The sequence below is a fragment of the Anabrus simplex genome, chromosome 12, assembly GCF_040414725.1.
Source record: "Anabrus simplex isolate iqAnaSimp1 chromosome 12, ASM4041472v1, whole genome shotgun sequence".
In the NCBI taxonomy this organism is placed as follows: Eukaryota; Metazoa; Arthropoda; class Insecta; order Orthoptera; family Tettigoniidae; genus Anabrus; species Anabrus simplex.
Window position 1 is genome coordinate 37,994,148 of NC_090276.1, and position 20,972 is coordinate 38,015,119.

Here is a 20,972-nt window from a genome sequence, read left to right on the forward strand (position 1 = left end):
TACGTACCCATAACAACTTACGGAGCAGAAACTTGGACAATGACAAAGAAGGATGAGAGTCGAATACAGGCAGCCGAAATGAAATTCTTGAGGAGTATGATACAGAAGAGTAGAAGAGACAAAATAAGGAATGAGAAAATCCGGGAAGAAATTGGAGTGGAAAAAATGAATGATAGAATAGAGAAGAGCCGACTAAGATGGTTTGGGCACATAAAGCGAATGAGCGACGAAAGAATGCCAAAAAAGGTGATGGAAATGCAAATTCAAGGAAGGAGAGGCCGTGGACGACCACGATTGAGATGGAAGGATACCATCCAATGCAGCATTATAGAAAGTAACCTGGACTGGGACACAGTGTTGGAAGAGGAGTGGTGGAAAGACCGAAGAAAGTGGAGAGGAACCATATTTGCCCCTACCCGGCTACAGCTGGATAAAGGGAAATGATGATGATGAGGAACATTATACAGTTTTCTACAGCTTTTGACTATATAGATTTTGAGGTTAAACTTATGCACAATACGTATTTGAGGTTATATGACTTTATAATACATATTTGCAGGGAAACCATGTATTAGTCATATTTAACATTTAATAAAATATAATTAAAATATATTAAACATAATTAAACATAATAACTGAAGGTTTTACAACAGTTAGGATGTCGTACCTACGACAATTTTTTCGGATGCTTTATTTCGCAAGTGTATCGTCTGTTGCCTTCGTGCATCATGTTTCTCGCAACACCACAGCAGCATGTGTGCTTTACAGCTGGGGATTCGGGACGGCTATTGTCCTACAAGCAACAGAGGCTAGCGCGCTTTAGCGACTCAGGTAATCGGGATGAAAGAATGGGTTTGTTACTGTGTGATTCACGAGATTTTAATATCGTTTCTGTGCGTAGTTTCGTTGGAGTTGTAGGCCACGTGGTTTTTTCCTTGCAGTTCTCTGCTTTTCCACCTGTCAAAGTAGTATGTTAATAATGTATAAGACACATTGATTTGTTTTGTGTATGGTACTTTCACGTATATCAGTGCATTTGTGTTCATTCTTACTTCAGAATTTTAATGAAATGAATGTATTTCAGGGAGTTGTGTCGGTGATAGTTTCTGGTATTTTCTCTTCATGTTATGGCCAAAAAGCATAATGAACGCTCTCTCCAAGCGTTCAGAGATACCTATAAAATTAAATTTCCATTCATTTTACAGTCTAATAAAGGGAACCATTATTTATTTTGTTGCATGTGTCGGTGTGATATAAATATTATTATTTGTATGTATGTGTCATAAAGGAGAATTAGGTACATTTTCTTTAACCATTTTTAAGTTTTTTAATTTAAGATTTTAAATTTAATGGTCAATTCGCACAGTAACTGTAGATATGTATGCCTTTTATCCTATCCTTTTTTCACCTAGACCATGGCGAAATATATGTGATGAAATCCAAGAATTAAAAATCTTATTTTTATTTCTAAAAGTTGGCAGGTATGCAGATAAGTACAGGAAAAGGGAAGAATAGGAAAATAATTGGAACACAGAACAAACACAAAACGGAGTGTTGATGTCCTTAAAAAACACTAAGAGCATCCCTGATTTTTTTGTCGGTATAATTAAGTTACACCCTGCATAGAGTTGTCAAGCCTAGGCCTGTGTGGAGTCAGTACCATGTTAGTGTGGCTACAAGTTCTCGTAATGGCTCATTCACAGTTAAACATAAGCTTAGGGTTATTGAAGATTCAGAAAACACTGGACACCATGTAGCAGGAAGAAAGTACAATATCAGAGAAAGTTGTACTCGTGATCGAAAAAAAAAAAAAATTGCCGGGCATTTTGCACAAAACGTTCCTATACAGCTAATACCGAACACCATACTCGTTACAACAATACATAGGCAGAACTAGCCATTTACAAATATCAGAAGGTAAGCATACCGTGTGACAACTCTGATCTGCGAGTTGCAAAACCAACAGCATCTGAAAATGGTGATGGGCTGCTCAAATTTATACTTTACTGTATTTAGTTTTGGAGCACACCATTGCAGGATTAATTTCTTTTAAATAAAAGACAAATTAAAGCCAACTTTTATTCGTGAATTAATTTTTAATGTGTTCCTGAAATATACAAACTTATCCGAGGATTACATTTTACGAGAGCTGTGTGCGAGGGTCGTATGCAGCAATTATTCTCGCAACAGTAGACTGCTAGCAATGAATGTAAGGTGTTGGTCATGTGGTTTGCTAATTGTCAATTTAGATAATGTTTTTGACTTTACGTGCCACTAACTACTTTGGTTTTCGGAGATGTTATGTGCCAGTGAATTTACAGACACGAGGCTGATGTATTTGAGCCCCCATGAAATGATACCAGACTGAGCCAGGATCAAACCTGCCAAGTTGGGGTCAGATGGCCAGTGCCTCAACCGTCTGAGCCACTCAGCCCAGCTTAGAAGTGCAGGTGTTCAGAGTACAGTAAACAAAAATCAATGGGGTGACAAGTTTAAATAGGTTAGAATAGAGTCAATGCAGTGATCACATTCCTCTCCTTCGGACAGCCAGTTTGAAACCTAAAAACTTGTATGTAGGCAAGTCAATAAGTATCTGCAATTTTGCTCCAATTGTCTTTAGGTTGGCTCTATGGTGTTATATGCTCCCCAAGCGCTAGATGACACCATTGTCTAAGTCTGAGGTAGGTTTCATAGTTATCAGATCAGTACAGCTTGCGCTGTAGCAACGTAAGGATGGCAGCGCCACTCTCTGTTTGCACCAAGGAAGAAATATGGCTAATGAGCATATGGCTTGCCACGTCCTCAACAGTCACTCGTCTGTTATTCAGGATCATATCACGCACTTGTTCAATATTGGCATCAGTTACGGCTGCAGATGGATACCCGGACCTTTCCTCATCCTTCACACTCGTGTGACTCCTTTTGAAGTAAACACTTTGCTGTGGAAAAACATTGTCCCCGTATTGTGCTGAAAGTCCTCTATGAATTTCCGCTCCAGTTACACCCTCAGACCACAAAAAACGGATTACGGAACGCTGTTCTTCCTTGGTGCAAACAGAGAGTAACACGGCCATTTTTATCTTGCAACAGCATAAGCTGTACTGATCTGATAATGCTGAAACCCAGCACAGACATAGACAATGGTGCTATCTAGCGGCTAATGAGCACACAACGCCATAGAGCCAACCTAAAGACAATTAGAGCAAAATTGCAGATACTTACCGACTTGCCCTCGTATAAAGTTTTGAAGAGAACATCAAGCGTTACCTACATATCACTCACCAATGAAGGGTGCAATTCCAGTTCCTGGTCCAATCAGAATGAGTGGAACGGATGGATCAACTGGCAGCCGGAAATTATTAGTCTTCCTGAAGAAAACTGGGATCTGAAACAGCACGAGACAAGAAACAATCGTACAGTAGTTTCAGGTCTCACAATAGGTAGGAAGAGTAACAACCTTTTGGAGAAAAGAACAAAGTTTTTCTAACACAGGGTCTCTCATATAAACTAAGACCGCCGAAGCAGCGTTTTTACTCTCCGATACGTAAGCACCAGTATGGGAGGCATGAGCATAGTTCTTGACCTTGCAAGCATCAGTCGCCAGCCTGAAGCTCAGCAGTTAACATGGTGAGACAGATATCATTGCAACACCGTATTTTCGTATGTAAAAGTTCTGGTTTCATCTTAATGGTCGTGTGAATAGTCATAACTCTTTATACTGGCGAGCAGAAAATCCTAATGGTGTTTATGAAGTCCTTCATTATGATAGGAAGATTATGTTTGATGTGCTGTTAGTGCAAGACGAATAATAGGGCCTATTTTTTTCGAGACAAGAGTAAATGCAGAGAAGTACAAAGTGGTGACATTTTGATGGAATTCTTCTAACAGTTAACGGAAGAAGAAAAATCACATGGATGGTTTCAACAAGATTCAGTCTCAGCACATACAGCAGAATATTCCTTTCTTACAATCTCGGAAGTGTTTGCAGACAGAGTGATCAGTGCCGGTCTATTTCCCCCTTGTTCTCCAGATCTAACAGTGTGTGATGTGTACTTGTATCGAACAAATCGTCACACATTGGAGGAAATAAAATAAAATATTACGAATGAAATCGGAAACATTACAGTTGCAGAACTCACTCGCGTCAGCCAGAATGTGGGTACTGGATACAATGCCTGTATAACCCCGGGAGGGTGACACTTCCAGCATTTTTTGTAAGGTAAGATTTCATATAAAGGTATACACGCTGAAAGCAGGGCGGCCGTGCGCGACATACAGTATTTTCTCGCATAATTATCATTTTTTGGACGAAAACTTCAGATGCGTAAATTATTCATCAAGGAATTCGGATATTAAAAAAATTATTTACAATTCATTTACATTTAGATACATCAAATATAATATACACACAATATTGGTTCAACTCATTTTCAGTTATCGTCATTTGGGTGTAAAATTTCAGCGCGAGATTTTTCTAAAATGTCAAGAAGGGTACATCAGGCAAGTAGGACACGTCAGTTTGAAGTACCGACACTGGAAAATATTCTTCCCATTATGAACTGGCAATACGATTTGTGAACTAATAAAAGTACAAGACATGTAAGTCTATAATAATGGCATAACGGCAAGAAAGAGAACTGTCTGACTCGAGAAGGGCCGGGCATCGAAGGAGGGACCCTGCTAGATTTCCCCAAATCGTTCGTACCCAATCTTGTACGAGTGATGAGTCCATCCACCTTTCTTCTTCGATACAAACATGGATCCCTCGCGGAAATTTTACTTTAGGCACTGTTTTTCGTTTTAGAACCAAGTAAGATGCAAGCTTTCTGCCATCACCTGTTACAGCAAGCACAAAAATTAATCATCCAGCCTCGGCTAACCAAATTGATTTAGCTTCACTGAGTACGATAACACTCTATGTGCCTTTTATTATAGATTGTTCGACTTTGTTCCATATGGAAACCGATTGGCGTCTGTCCTGAGGTTCCTATTCGGGAGAACAAATATTCCTTTACTTTACTTTTCTCAATGACAAAGCGATGAAAATCGATTACTTTTTGGTTGAAATCATTTGGCATTTTTTGGCATACCAGTAATGTTGTTCTTTGTCGAAGAGAAAGTCCATTTCTCTACACAAAAATTAATCATCCAACCTCGGCTAACCAAATCCAAGATGCTGATTCCATGTGCAGCAGCTATTCCTCATCCTTTAAAATACAGCATTTTGTGAGAAACAGCATATCCAACGTTGCATAATGAAATATATTTAAACAGATCCTCCTCTACTTTCGGAAACTTGCCGCTTTTTGGTCCGCGAAATGCTCTGCGAGACTCGGCTCCTTGAAGTGCAATCTCCATTGCCGGGGTAGCGCACCCTGCATTCGGACATTGAATACTTGCAGCCCACTGCTCTATGCCCGCAAGTTTCGGTGTACCCGATCACCGCAAGTTTATATGATACAGTATTATTCGAATTCTTCCTCTCTGAGGATTAACAAACAATTTTGAGATCACAGAAAACGCATGTCTCGTACCTGAAACACTCGTGAAATACGTTTGTACCAGACTGGAATAGTGTGTCACTAGCCACTTCTGCACCGAGTCTCTCACTGAACTAGTGTAGTGGTATTTCCTACTGGCTGATAACACGTTACCCAGTATTTGGAATGCCCGGTTTCACAATAGGAAGGCAGCTACCTGAGCAATTGACATCTTTATTTCGAAACACATCCGGAGCTGCGTGATGGATTTTTCAAAAAAGTGAGTGCGTCAAATATGTGAGTATTTCTTTGTCTCCACTTTGGGTCGAAAAATATTGGGATGCGTAAATTATGCAAGGGCGTTAATTATGTGAGAAAATACGGTAAGTTCAGCTGAGGCAACTTCCATAGCACAGACTACAAACACCGTGCGTCCGGTCTTAGTTTATGTGAGACACCCTGTACTAGTGTTTTAATGTTGCACTAACACATCAAAAGGTTTTCAATGACGGAGGGATGGGAAAGGGCTCAAATTGAGAAGGTAGTGACTGCGGCTTTAATTAAAGTTCGACTCCTGGTGTGAAAATGGCAAACCACAAGAAACCGTCTTCAGGACTGCTGACAGAGGGATTCAAACCCACAAAGTTACACAACCCTAAACACACAGCCAACTCGCTCGGTAAGAGGACTAAGTGATGGTAGTGGTTGTTATTTTCATAAGGAGAGATAAAAAGAAGAAAAAACACCTGTGGCGGAACAGCCCACTAGGGCCTTGTCCTGCATAGCTAGATGGCCTGCAGATACAGATACTTCTGTTGGTCTTACAAAGCTGGGTGAATCCTGTTTGTACCCTCAATCCAGAATTGAATTACCATTTAAAGTAATAATTATTTTATTACTTGAACTGTTTGGAAATCAAACCTGGAGCCTCTTGGTAAAAGGCAGACACACTATTCCTAAACAACGGGATTGACTTTAAGGGGAAAATACAACTAAATAATTACCTTCCCATAACTTCAGTTTAAAAACAATTATTTTTTTCTAAATGAAGAGGTCTGACCTTGAATCAAGAAATTTAAATTGAACCCGCCAGTCAATATTAAATATACAGTAATAAAATAAACACAATGTTTATTTCACATCATACATGTTACATGTAACTATTCTCATGTTTAGACCCGTATTGAAATTTGCTATAATTTACACAAATTTTTATTTTTCTATTCCACCTACTCAATACAATTGATTTTGTGCTATTAGAAATTCATTTTACTACCATATTACATTAAAAGGGACATGTTTCGCTCGGTTTCCGAGCATCCTCAGCCTTTGTAACTTGTCTCAGGTTTAAGACCTGTCATTGTTAATTTGCTTATAACTAATTTGTACTTAATTATGATTCTAAAAACTGAGAGGTAAAATACGTGAACATAGGCATTTGTAAACACAATGGAAAGTTTAACAATTTAAAATGACAGTGCTAGAATTGGGATAGACATTGATTCTAAATACACTGACATCCAAAACACAGTAAAATCCTCACAGTAATGAGATTTGGCTAAAATTCCCAAGTTCTTTGTTTTTTAAAAACAATTGTTAGTTGACTTATTATGTTGTATACATTAAAATTTGAGTCATAAATCCTGTTGAATCTCAATAGTATCTAAAGCTTGAAGTCTTAATATGCGTGTTAAAGGGGTTGGAAATATTCTGCATGATGTATTGGTTTGAGACATGCTTCTGTAATTTATTAATGGTAAACAGTAAAATGCAACATGTTGGTAGTTTCCTCAAACTGGTCTTTATTTAACGAGCGGACTTGACATTCGAAGCTGTTCGTTTTTATGACTGCTTAGTCAAAAGGGACATCAATCTGGAAATCTTGTAATGTTGATATATTATCCTTATTCACAATGCTTAAGTGATGGTGCGTCACTCTGACTGCTGCTATAATGCCTCGCGGTGCTTGTTACATCACGGTGACTGCTTGGTTTAGTTTTTCTACAACATTACGTTGTTTCTACCTCGACACGGTGCATATGGCTGATAGGGGATGTTCCTGTAGATATACAGGACAGGTGTGAATAAGACATTACCAGATAATACACCCACAGATCAACTGAGGCAATGAAGATGGCCAACGGTTTTCGAAAATGTAAGAGAATAAACTGTCCCAACGGTTGATAAAGCGGAGGAACTGTCTTCAGTCAACAAATCTGTTCTTGTCTACTTGCATCGGGTGACGAACTGGTCAGTGTCTGATCCCCATGTTAGGGGCGACCGTTTTCTATCTCTTAGCCTAACAACCTAAGCAGTATCAGAAGTCCTGAGGAAATTAAAGCACATCAAACACATTTTAATCAAAATGGTAGAGCATGGAGGAAACAAACCAATGGAAAACTACACCAGGTGGTAATAAGGTAGCCTTCAATCCACGGCCTCCTACCATCTATTAAGTTTACCAGATTGTTTACTTTATTGTTGGTTGTATGTGAGCATTCTGAAGGTGATTGGATCAGATACCGAGAACAAAGAATTATCTACAATCTGTATAAAAATCAGTCTGCAGTGATAAGAATCAAGGGCTTTGAAAAAGAAGCAGCAATCCAGAAAGGATTGAGGCTGCAGTTTGTCCCCCCTCCTTTTCAGCGCTTACATAGAAGGGGCAGTAAAGGAAATCAAAGAGGAATTTGGAAAGGGAATCACAATCCAAGGAGAGGAAATCAAAACCTTGAGATTTGCTGATGATATTGTTATTTTATCTGAGACTGCTGAAGATCTAGAGAATTTGCTGAATGGTATGGACGAATTCTTGGGTAAGGAATACATGATGAAAATAAATAAATCTGAAACAAAAGTAATGGAGTGCAGTCGAACGAAGGCAGGTGATGCAGAAAATGAAGACTTAAAGGAAGTAGATAAATGTTGTTACTTGGGTAGTAAAATAACTAACGATGGTAGAAGTAAGGACGACATAAAATGCAGGCTAGCACAAGCAAGGAAGCACTTTCTTAAGAAACGAAATTCGCTCACTTCAAACATTGATATATGAATTAGAAAGATGTTTCTGAAGATTTTCATCTGGAGCGTGGCATTGTATAGAAGTGAAATGTGGATGAGACCTACCTCACAAAGAAAGAGAATAGAAGCTTTTGAAATGCGGTGTTACAGAAAAATGCTGAAGGTAAGATGGGTAGATCGAATCACAAATGAAGAGATACTGAATCAAATTGGTGAGAGGAGATCGATTTGGCTAAATTTGATGAGAATAATGAGAATAAGAGAAAGATTAATAGGACACATCTTAAGACACCCAGGATTTGTGAAGATGGTTTTTGAAGGAAGTGTAGACAGTAAGAACGGTAGGGGTAGACCAAGGTATGAATATGTCAAGCAGATTAGACCAGATGTAGGATGAAATAGTTCTGTTGAAATGAAAAGGTTAGCACAGGATGGGGTAGCATGCAGAGCTGCATCAAACCAGTCTATGGACTGACGACTCAAACAACATGAGAACATATGTTTTTACCAACTGGATCGTTGTTGAAGATGACCCAGTGTATATGGGATTGAAACTAGTCCCAGTTAGACACTATACAAGCTAATGGTATTGAACAGGTGGATCCTCCTCTACCCTTTGATAGGTCCAATTTTACCTCATTTCAACTATAGTATAATTTCAAATCGCAAGCCTAAACTATAACCAAATCAAGCTAAAGACAAAGTTCTGCTGAGCTGAACTTACTTTGACATTAAGTGGTTTTTCCTTAAGGTCTAAGCTTTTCATCATCTGTTCCAGAGTCATGGAGGATCCAAACGTCATCACTTGATGTTTGATCCAGTTTGAGCACAGGCCAGGCCGGGGAATTTCTACAACTGTGACAACGATACGCACACTGTTTGGATGAGTGAGGTGCGATGATGCGATTGAATACGGCCGAGGTAACAGACGAGGCAGGTGCTCTAGTATCCTTGCCACGGGTGGACGGCACGATGGAAATGTCGCTAGTATGTCCAGAACCGTAGTTCTAGCCTCCACGATATACTTTGTATACTCTGCTGCACCTTGTCGACTGCACAACTCCTCCAGTCGCCGCTTCTGGTCAGAGCTGGATGTGTACTCTGCGAGAAGGCGGAGGAAAGCCTGAGAAACAGAAACATATCAAGACCTAATAATCAAGGCACTGAAAAAAGACATCTTTAAGGCAACTTAAACTTAGAATAAAAAGAAATACTGCACAATCATAGGAAATTGATCTTTTTGAGAACTGAAGAGGTCAAGAAGTAAGTATAAATAACCACCTAATCGATACTTTATTAATGCCTCAGGCAAAATTGAATAAAATTAAAACTTACGGGACATGTTTCGATACGGTCATGAAATGGACAACTTGTAACTGAAGAGGTGTCAGATTACTAGAAAGGCTGGATTATTGGGAATACAAAAGAAACTGTAGACATTCAAAGAGGTTAAATAACTTTTCAACTTGCACCCAGCCAACTGTCACTAGCACAAAAGACATCTTTGCCTGGAATTTCTTTGTAGAACTTTGCTTGTTCTTTAAGAATATCTTCATTAATGGGAGCATTGGGGGTCTGCGTTGCTTCACCTCCATAGGTTTAACCACTACACTGCCCTACACGTGTCCCTCGGGTGGTGCTAAGAAAGCAACAGTGATAAGATGAGACCGAACTGTCAGAAACGACCTCTCGGTCAAAGAGCGAACAAGAAGGAGATGTGTGGTCCTTTTCAGGACCTTCAAGTTCGTAGAATTGGACCATCGTTGTGCATTTGTCAATTGAATATCGAAGGGATTATTCGAGCGAAATGTATCTTTCCAGGATTGCACTGAAATATACAGTTGATGTCATCATGCTTCAAGAAACACACACAGCAGATGAACTACAGTTACAGAGTAGGGGGAAAATTCCAGGCTTTAAATTGGTAGCATCTAACTATCATCAAAATTATGGCCTTGCAACTTATGTCAGGAATGATATAACAAATTACCAATTACTATCAGTAAACTCTGAAAATGACATTTTTACTACTACAGTTAACATAATGCTGTCCGCTCACTTATCAATACGTGTTTTCAAGCACGGTGCTCTGCAGCCGATCACATATGAATACGTGTTGGTGCAGCTCTGTCTTCTGATGCCATCTAACGTTTATTGAGGAACTACTTGGAGATTATCATTGATGTACCTAAATTGTAGAAAATCTACGCATCTTTTAGTACTGGTTTTGCCCGTTTTAGAGCGTAAATGGCATTTGTTTTTGCCTTCGAATATCTCCCGAGTATCCATCAATGCTAGTAAACAAAAATGGCAGCGCCGGTAAACATTGGATTGACTCCTAGTGATATTATATGTGAATTATACGTTGATAATTTGTCATATGTTTCCAGTGATTGTGAAAAGAGTGAGGATGAATTGAGGAGTTGGATGCAATAACAGTGTAAGTAGACTTACGTTATTTTGAGAAACAGAAGCTTGAAGTTTATAAATGTTCCGAGTTAAATGTTCTATTAGGAATCAACCTGAATTTCATTTAAAGACATTTAAAAGAGCCAGGAAATGTATTTCCCGAAGAATTTTATTGATCTGTTAGCTAATAAGAAAGACAGAGTTATTTAAAATTTCCTTTTATACGCTGTTATTGCATGAAGAGCAGGAATATTATATTTTGCCACCTACTAGTATTGATCAGGGAGTTAGGAAAGCATGATCGCCCACTATAGAGGAACAAAAGTGGCTGTTTATCCCACCTCAGTTCTCCAAAATGTCTAAACTTACTAAAATTAGGAACAAATTCAAAAAACAATGTTCAACTAAGAAAAGTAAAAAAAAAAATACGTTTATTCTTTATTTAATATTCACCTTTTTCCCTTTATTGCGTAAAGGGCCGAGAGAAGTTTGCTACAGTGCTCCCCCCAACTACGGTATTAGGCTACGGTAATTGCCCCCCCCCCCCCCCCCCAACAGATATTTGAAATGTTATAAAATTAGAAACATTCCTTTCTGAACAACTTTTATTCCTATTTTCATTTACAAAATTATTCTCTCAACCTAAACCTTACTTGTTTGAAATACTCAAATATTGCATCATTGACCAAAATCAGGATAATTCATCTTCACATGCTGCATTAGCAGACTCTAGGAGATCATTACACACAGACATGACCTTCACATACCATTCAACATTTTCAGGTTTTAAGTATTTCATTAGTGAAAGAACATCATCCCTTTTGTCTGCTTTTACACCACACTTTCTTACATCAAGTAGCCTCAAATCATTAAAACTGAGAAAGCTAGCATTCCTCTTTAAGAAGGTAAATGGCACATAGTTAGGAGTGTAGGACTGTGACCCTGATACAACACCATTATGGTAATAAAGTCGCACAAACTTCTGTATCATGAATCTGTTGCTTTTAGCAGAGGGCATTCTTAGAAACATAGGTCGAAGTGCTGATACCCAGTCTTTTATTAAATATGATGCCATTACTGCACTAAAGGGTTCTGGATGCTTCCTACTGTTCTTCATGATGTTCAGATATTCTTCACAAGTTTCTATGCATTCAACCTGTTTTAGAAGAATGCCATATTTCCCGAAGTTCCTATCACACTGGCTAAAAGAATGCCCTCTAACAGGAAAAATATGTTCAATCTCAACTTTCAGATCTTTCAACAACCAAGCAGTGAACATTACCATAGCATTATTCTTATTTTGACCACCGCATGAGTCGGACAAGAGCACAACTTTCCTTTTGATGGGCATTTCCTGTAGTTTTCTTGTTAAAAAGTCGTGTAAGAAAGAGCACACTGAATTGGGGTTCTTTTTAGAATCACTCTCCAGAAAGCAATAGAAAGCACTACTACCATCATTGTGACAATGCACATTAAAGTTATAAAGCCACAACAAACGCTTATAAAATTGAGCTGTCATGTTAAGCCGAGGTAAAGGCAGGTTTTGAGCATAGTCAAATTCAACCACGAGAATATCGCTGTCCTCATTTTTTACACTATTCAGTAGCTCTTTCTTTAACCCACTGTATGCCTCAACTCGCTTTTTAAGGTAAACGTAATGGTTTTTGCAATCATGATCAGGGTTGAGATATACCTCACATTCTGCACAGTAATCACAGGTATCTGCCTTTGGTTGTCGGAATGAATATTCAGAATTTTCCCTGAAGTACTTGTGATATGCACTATACCCTACTCTCAGAGGTTTACTCACCTTATCATAATAATATTGCTTGAATGCTGTATATAATTTCTTAACGTTTAATTCAGGGTTCTCAAAGTACTTCCTGTTTGTTTTTTCCCTGCTGTAGTGAGCTTCCCGATGAGGAATCAGTCCCCAGTGTTCTTCCACAAGCTGCCAGACATTATCTGCAATTTTATTATGACGGTTGTTGTGTTTTCCTCTACGATCTTCCAGAACAGCACCTATAAACTTGAACAGTAGTCAGGCCTTATTCAAACAGTAACTATGACAAGCACATCCATAATAACTTTACATACCATATTACACTTACCTGTTCTTAAGGATTGTTGCACGGTCCTCAGTCGCATTTCTGATATTTGGAATAGAGAAAGCAGAAATTGTCTACAAACAGGCATCTCATCATGCTTCACTTTTACACAGTAACTCCATATATTATCTCTATTTTTAGATCGGTTATGCTTTTGAAAGATCTTTTCCTTTTTGACATATAACCCAGCAAAACTGCATCCTGAAGTAACTTGTCACCAGTCTCCCAATATGATCTAAAGCTATTCTTCTGATCTTCATACGTTACAGTTTCAAAACACCTGAAAAAGATGTAAAATGTAAGAACAACCCTCCTTCACAACACCACTACATTAATAAAATGAAACGTTCTGATTCATTATATTTATTAACGCTAGGTAGACTAAAACCATCCGAACTTGTAAAGAAGAACCTACCTTTTCCTGCAACATTTATCCACTTTCCTAAATGTCTTCTTTCCGATTTCCTTTCCACTTGTGAGAGAAATGTAACTTCTACCACTGTTTCTTGCACGCTTTACAATATTTCTTTTCCAAGTATCAGCATCTTTCATCCTTTTTCTTTCCCTGCACCTGGGCTTAAAACTGTCATCTAAACAGGCAGTACCATCAAATACTTCTGAATCACTTCCTACTGATGTATCAGAAGTGACGTCAATAGAAATATCGGCACCAGCCACAAAACCTTCTCTGCCACTCGCTGACATCTTCTCCAGCTAAAGAACTGGCGGCAACAGATCATGCCGCTCATGAAGCACGCCTCATCATGCAATAACAGCGTAGCGCATGGTAACAGTTTTAGTGAGCTCCTGACCTCTAGCGGCACCCTAGCGAACTAAGACCTGGATAGGGTTGTAGTGAAAGGACCGGGAAATTTGAAAACGGTATTCATGCAATAACAGTGTAAGTAGACTTACGCTGTTACTGCATCTAGCTCCTCAACTGTCTAATGATAATTCTAGTGCTAGTGTCATGCATTTATGTCGAAGTGATGCAGTGAATGACGCGTTTATTGCACCATGCGAGCAATGACCTGTTGCTTCAGATAGCAAAGGTGGTCTAGATGTAAGTACTGTTGATAATATTCTCCCTATTTCTGGTAGTGAGTGGTCTAAACAGGATATTATACTGTTTTTGGAGTCTTTCTCGGGCACGCCTGGCGTTAATATTTCGCCGAGTGAACCTGAAAATGTAGGTTATGATGTCAAGCTGTTCATTTGTAAGGATTTGTTGGAGTATATGGTGGAGGAATCAAACAGATATCATTACCAGAATTAACTGAAATATAAAATCTCACCAAAACTTTAAAGTGGACAGATATAACTGTGAATGAACCCAAAATTATTAAATTATGATACCCTGCAATAACTCCATGTCTCTGCCAAAACCTTCCGGCCGCAGGGACCAGTTATACGTCAGATGGGCCGGACAGCATTGTGTTAACATTGAAAACTTGACAATAGTTAATGTGTACAAGCCACCAGATACTACTTGGCCTAATCCTCCTATACCTTCTCTGCAGTATCCTACTATATATCTCGGTGATTTCAACAGTCATCTTTGGGGATATAACAAGGATGACTCTAATGGTGAAGTTCTTGTGGACTGGATGGAAACTGAAAATTTGAATCTGATTTTTGATGCTAAGGACCTGCCTACCTTTCAATCAGCTTGCTGGTCTCGAGGCTACACTCCAGATCTTTGTTTCACAAATCGGCTTCATAATTCACACAATCAAGTTCGACGTACAGTGCTCAACGATTTCCCACATGGTCAACACAGGCCTGTTCTCTTGGAGGTTGGGATGTCTTTACCTGTTGTTTGATCACATCCTAGACCGAGGTGGAACTTCAAGACAGCCAACTGGACTGAATTTGTAAAGCAAAACAGACTCCAATATAAGATGGATCAAACCAACATACAACAACTACAGCAGATTTGTAGGGGTTATAAAAGGTGGAGTGAGATGATGCATCCCTAGAGGATATCGTAAGGAGTATATCCCTGGCTGGAGTTCAGAGAGTAAGGATTTACTACGAGAATATGAAGAACATCCTAATTCCGACAATGCAGCTGGTCTCCTCCAATCCTTGGATGAGAGTCGAAGAAGGATCTGGCATGAAACAGTGGAATCCCTGGACTACACCCATTCTAGCAGAAAAGCCTGGTCTATAATTAGGAAATTGGATTCTTGAAACCCTGCAACTAAGAGATCAAAAACAGCCATCAATCTGAATGATTTTGCTAATCATCTAATATCAGTTTCCAAAAACACAAAAGACAAGCGAACCAAAAAGGATATCAAATCAAAGGTGAACATCAAGAAAAGAGCAGCACCGCAGTTTTCTGAATTCTCTACTCCATTCAAAGAAGGGGAAACTAAAGCCGCAATAAAAAGTATGAAATTTGGAAAAGCTGCAGGATTTGATGGAATTTATCCTGAATTTTTGGCTCATTGCGGACCAGCCACAATAAAATGGTTAACCAACTTCTTCACTAATATTCTGCAAACTGGAAACATCCCACCTCTGATGAAGAAAACAAAGATAATAGCCATACTGAAACCAAATAAAGATCCATCTAAAGTGGAAAGCTACCGTCCAATAGCACTTCTAAGGGTTATATATAAACTCCTTGAGCGACTGATCTACAATAGAATTTATGAAACAATCAACAGCTACATTCCTATAGAGCAAGCAGAATTTAGACCTGGAAGAAGTTGTAATGATCAAGTACTGTCCCTCACCACGCATATCGAAAATGGATATGAGAGGAAATCACTAAGCGTGGCTGCCTTTTTGGATCTATCAGCTGCCTATGATACTGTCTGGCGAGAAGGACTCCTAAAATTTTTGAGTGTGATCCCATATCGTAAACTTACGGCCTTACTTAGCAATATGCTCAGTAAGAGGTACTTCCAGATCTACGCTGATAATGACAGAAGTAGAGTGTTTAAATTAAACGATGGTTTACCTCAAGGATCAGTCCTCGCCCTCCTTCTTTTCAGTATGTACATATACGACCTCCCAGACACATCAAGAAAATTCATTTATGCCGATGACATTTGTTTGGTGACTCAGTGCTCCAACTTTTATGATGCTGAAACTACTTTAGCCACTGATCTGGAAGCCTTGGATGTATACTTCAAGAAATGGTGCCTTCACCTAAATCCTCAAAAAACAGTTATATCTACATTCCACTTATGCAACAGACAGTCTAATTACAAACCAAAAATAAAATTCCGAGGTCAAGTATTGCCATTCTGCAGAACACCAAAATACTTGGGAATAACACTTGATAGAACTTTGACTTTCAAGCAACATCTCTCAAATGTAGCTGCTAAAGTAAAAACTAGAAATAATATTCTTCAGAAACTTGCTGGTACATCATGGGGAGCCAATACTCATGTTCTAAGATCAACAGCATTAGACTTATCATATTCTGTTGCTGAATACTGCTGCCCCTCTTGGATCAATAGTGTTCACACAAAGAAGATCAATGTACAACTCAATCAGGCAATGCGCATAATCATGGGTTGCATTCGGAGCACGAACACACTATGGCTTCCTGTTCTCAGCAATATTCCACCTCCAGCCCTAAGACGATCAGAAGCTCTCCTAAAGGTTTGGAAGAACATTCAGCAGAACCCCCAACTACCCATCCATCAAGATATTACGCACACTGAACATCAACGACTGAAATCAAGGAAACCACCCTGGCGTACAGCAATGGATCTTGAACGAAGCTCTTTTCATGTTAACAGTTCATGGAAAGCCCAGTGGGATCAGTCTTCAGTAGTGAACAAAGATCTAGTTGAGAATCCTTCCAAACGAGTACAAGGACTTGATCTTCCAAGACGACAGTGGAGAATCATCAATCGAATAAGAACTGGACAAAGTAGATGTGGTTATCTGTTGTGCAAATGGGGTTGGACAGCTCTGCAGATTGTGATTGTGGTGTCTCTTCTCACTCAATCCACCACATTGTTGCTGACTGCCCAATTCAAGCTTTCAAAGGAACGCCAATGGACATCACCGCGCATCGGATGAAGCAGTTGATTGGGTCAAAATGCTAGACCTAGAGTTATAGTATTGTACGGACTTGTGACTACACACATTTATCCTGAACTATATGCATGTGTGTACATAGATTCATCATACGATAAACAAATAAATATACCGAGCTCGATAGCTACAGTCGCTTAAGTGCGGCCAGTATCCAGTATTCGGGAGATAGTAGGTTCAAACCCCACTGTCGGCAGCCCTGAAAATGGTTTTCCGTGGTTTCCCATTTTTACACCAGGCAAATGCTGGGGCTGTACCTTAATTAAGGCCACAGCCGCTTCCTTCCAACTCCTAGCCCTTTCCCGTCCCATCGTCGCCATAAGACCTATCTGTGTCAGTGTGACATAAAGCAACTAGCAAAAAAAAAAAAATAAATAAATAAATAAATAAAATAAAATAAAATAAATAAATAAATAAATAATGGGTGCATTCTGGCTGTGCTCATGGAGAAACAATGCAATAAGTTCTTCATCATCTTTTTGGGTTGTCCTGTGCATTTACAGTCTGTATCTCACCTTTTCCACATACAATAGTTTTTACATTAAGTCGCAATATTCACCTTTTCACAAAACAATAACATTTTGTGCTTGTGTTCGTCAGAGTTCAGCATAGTTCAACGTGCATCATACAGTACGGGGTGTAACAATAAATCACATGAATGGCAACAAAGAAGACTGGGTATTTTTTAAACAATGCACTAATATGAATCACAATTCAAATCCACATGTTTTGATAGTAGGGCCTACACCAGGCAGAAAAGAGGTGGATGTGCTGGACTATTGTATGGCCAGTTTATGCCAATTGTACTGTATTTGGGATCAGCTCTAATGAGCTTAACAGGTTCGCGGCTGATGATGACACATGCGTCATGATTCCGCTTTCACTTAGCACTGATGACACGTGCATTGCACTCCGCGCCAAGTATTAAAGTTCATATTTCCAGAGAACCTATGTAAACGAACTGACTTCTTATCTTTTCATTGTTAAGCTGCTGTTAAACATACGCTCAATCTGTTTACAATTATGAAGTTGGATTTCAAACCTAATCAATACATGATTTATTTCCAATGTACACTTATGTTCATAAAAAAATAGAACATCTTGGAAGACTAGAGATAGGAAGTTCATATTCACACCATAAGGCCTTCAGTTGGCATTTTACGTTGTGTGTGAATGCAAATAGGTCAATCAGTATGTTCTGCAGAAACGATTAGCATTTCGGTCACCTAGGTTCAGCAGGTGTCGTGTTGCATAGTAGGCACTGGGTCCTCCATGTGCACCGATAACTTGTTCCATGCATGATGGCATTGACGCGTATAAGGTGCGAATGGCGTCCTGGGGTGTAGCCATCCTTGCTGCATTCACCTGGTTCCACAGTTCATTACTGGTAGTTGGCATAGGGTCCCAGCGCCGCACCCATTGTTTCAACATATCCCATACCTTTTCGATTGGCAACAAGTCTGGTGATCAAGTGAGCCAGGGCAACAGTCTGACATCCTGTGACAAAAAGAAGGCGTGTGTTCGTGCAGCAACATGTGGTCACGCATAGGGCGTCTTGCAGAAAGGGTATGATATGGCAACGGTTCGCAGGATGTCATTCACGTAGGTCAAACTGGTTGCAGTGGCCTGGACACGCACCAACTGTGATTTGTGGTTGTACCCAAAAGCACCCCACACCATAAGGCCTTCAGTTGGCATTTTACGTTGTGTGTGAATGCAGTCAACGTGATGCCCCTCCCCTGGCTGCGGCCATCATTTTCAACCAAACAAAACCTGGATTCATCTGAAAACACTATCTGCTGCCATTCCTGTCCCCAGTGACATCGTTCCGTACACCATTGCTGTCTAGCTTGTTTATGCAAATTAGTCGAAGGTAGGCGAAGAAGTGGACGGCGCGCTGGTAACCCAGACAGCAATAAACAGCGATGGACTGTCATTCCTAATAGTGAACGATGTGTTACACTGTTCCACTGCTGCGCCAGAGCCGATAAGGACGCCGATCAGTCCTGCAATGTCATTCAGATGAGGGGTCAATCTTCTCGGGTGGTGGTTGGGTGGTGCGATTAGACCCATCTCGTTGTGTTTTACGGCCTTCTGTGAACCATTCCATACACACCCGTTGCACTGCCGACAAACTTCATCCCACACGAGCAGCAATTTCCCGGATGGATGCATCACGTAACGTTCTCTCATGCCAATAATGCACCCTCTTTCAAACTCACTCATTTGACGGTACGGTTCTCGCATAAGTCTGTGAGGCATCCTGCAGGTCTGTTCAAGTCACACTGATCCATTACCTTAGGTTTAAAGCGCCAACGAGAGCCGCAGGCATATTTTACCAGTCGGTGATGGTGTGCCGAGATATCGATGTGGACCTTGAACCTGAGGCCCTGGTTCAAATGCTAATATTTTTTTCAGAACATACTAATGCACATGTCTTGTGAATAAGAACTTCCTACCTCTAGTCTTTCAAGGTGTTCTGGTTTTTATGAACAAGAGTGTATTCACATTACAAATACATTTACCAGTACCAGTTTCGGTCTCTATTAGAGGCCATCTTCAGCTGCTGAAAAATCTTACTTGATAAAACAAACATATACAATAATATTAAAAACACTACTTATTTCCAAGTTTATATAATGCAGTTTGTAATAAAAATGCATCAGACTAGAGTATGACACAATTGTGATAAACGGATATAACTTGAAAACAATATTCTCTCACCCGTGGGTAACTAATGCAAGTATCAAACTCGAATTATTATTATTATTTTACAATTATGATTATTATTATTACTTGTAATGTATAGCTATGAAGTGTTTACATCCATTTAGTATTATTATTACATCATATGTACATAGGATATGATCGCGTTGTTTGTGAAGGTGTCATGAAACATACACTGTATATAGACATTTATATCAGTTCAACTGATGTAAGAACCTGTATATAATTTATTCTTACCTCTCTATATATAATTTGTAATCCACAACAAAATAGTGAAACACACTGTAACTTCCAGAATGGTACTGGGTAGTTGAAAACGATGGAGAATATTTTGTACACCATATGTAGGGAAGAGTGTTGTACCTTGGAACGTTTGTACCTTGGAACAGTTTGCATTATCTTTGATGTTAGTAAACATTCTTTAGATCAGTTGAGTTGAGTTCATTACTTTGCCACCCTGGGCAGCACAGTTTTTCTGGTGGCATCCATTGTGGTTTCAGTTCCAAGTTATTTAAGTGTAAAGCATTTTAGTACTTGAAAGTATTTTTAAAGTGATTTCAAATTGGCACATGTAAAAGAGATTCCTTCAATATTTACACTAAGTTAGTATGTAAATGGACTAACTTCTAGACATGTTACATTATTGTTCTACGTAACCTATAAAAAGAAATTCATGTTTTTTTTCTGAAATGGCTACATCATGTACCTTGGAACACGCACACCTATTGTACCTTGGAACATGTTCCAAGGTACATTACAAGGTACACTATGTTCTTTTAGATGCTATTTTGAAACATTATCTTGTTCTTATTCTGTATTCACCTGAATCCAACTCAGTATTAATAGATCTAGACCCAACAATCTGAAGCACTCTACAGATCTTGATCTTCTCTTGATCAAAACAGACGTCCTCTCATATCACCTCAAATTATTAGGCCCTTCCCCACAGCTGAAGAGAGGAAACCAGGGAGCAGCACCAGGGGAAGAAGGAAAGGAAAGTCAACAATCCTAACAGCTACTCCTGACAAATATGATCGCCAACCTAACTTGTCCAATATGAAAGAAAATAATGAATCTAAAACTTCGACTTCAAACAAAAGGACTGAAAGGAATATTCTCAATTCATAGGAACCTGATTTTGTGTCTAGTGGTTATGAAGCAGATT

The 20,972-nt window shown here is 39.2% G+C and overlaps 1 protein-coding gene across 1 annotated transcript in view; it reads right to left on the bottom strand.

Annotated features, from left to right (window-relative positions):
* The window catches only part of LOC136884524 (methionine synthase reductase), a 75,365-nt gene that overhangs the window by 44,159 nt on the left and 10,234 nt on the right, over positions 1–20,972 (bottom strand). Inside the window, exons 4-5 of the mRNA XM_067156761.2 lie at positions 9,226–9,624; positions 3,283–3,385 (exon numbers count right to left, since the gene is read on the bottom strand). Coding sequence (XP_067012862.2) covers positions 3,283–3,385; positions 9,226–9,624 — 502 coding nt within the window. The remainder of the gene's footprint in view (positions 1–3,282; positions 3,386–9,225; positions 9,625–20,972) is intronic.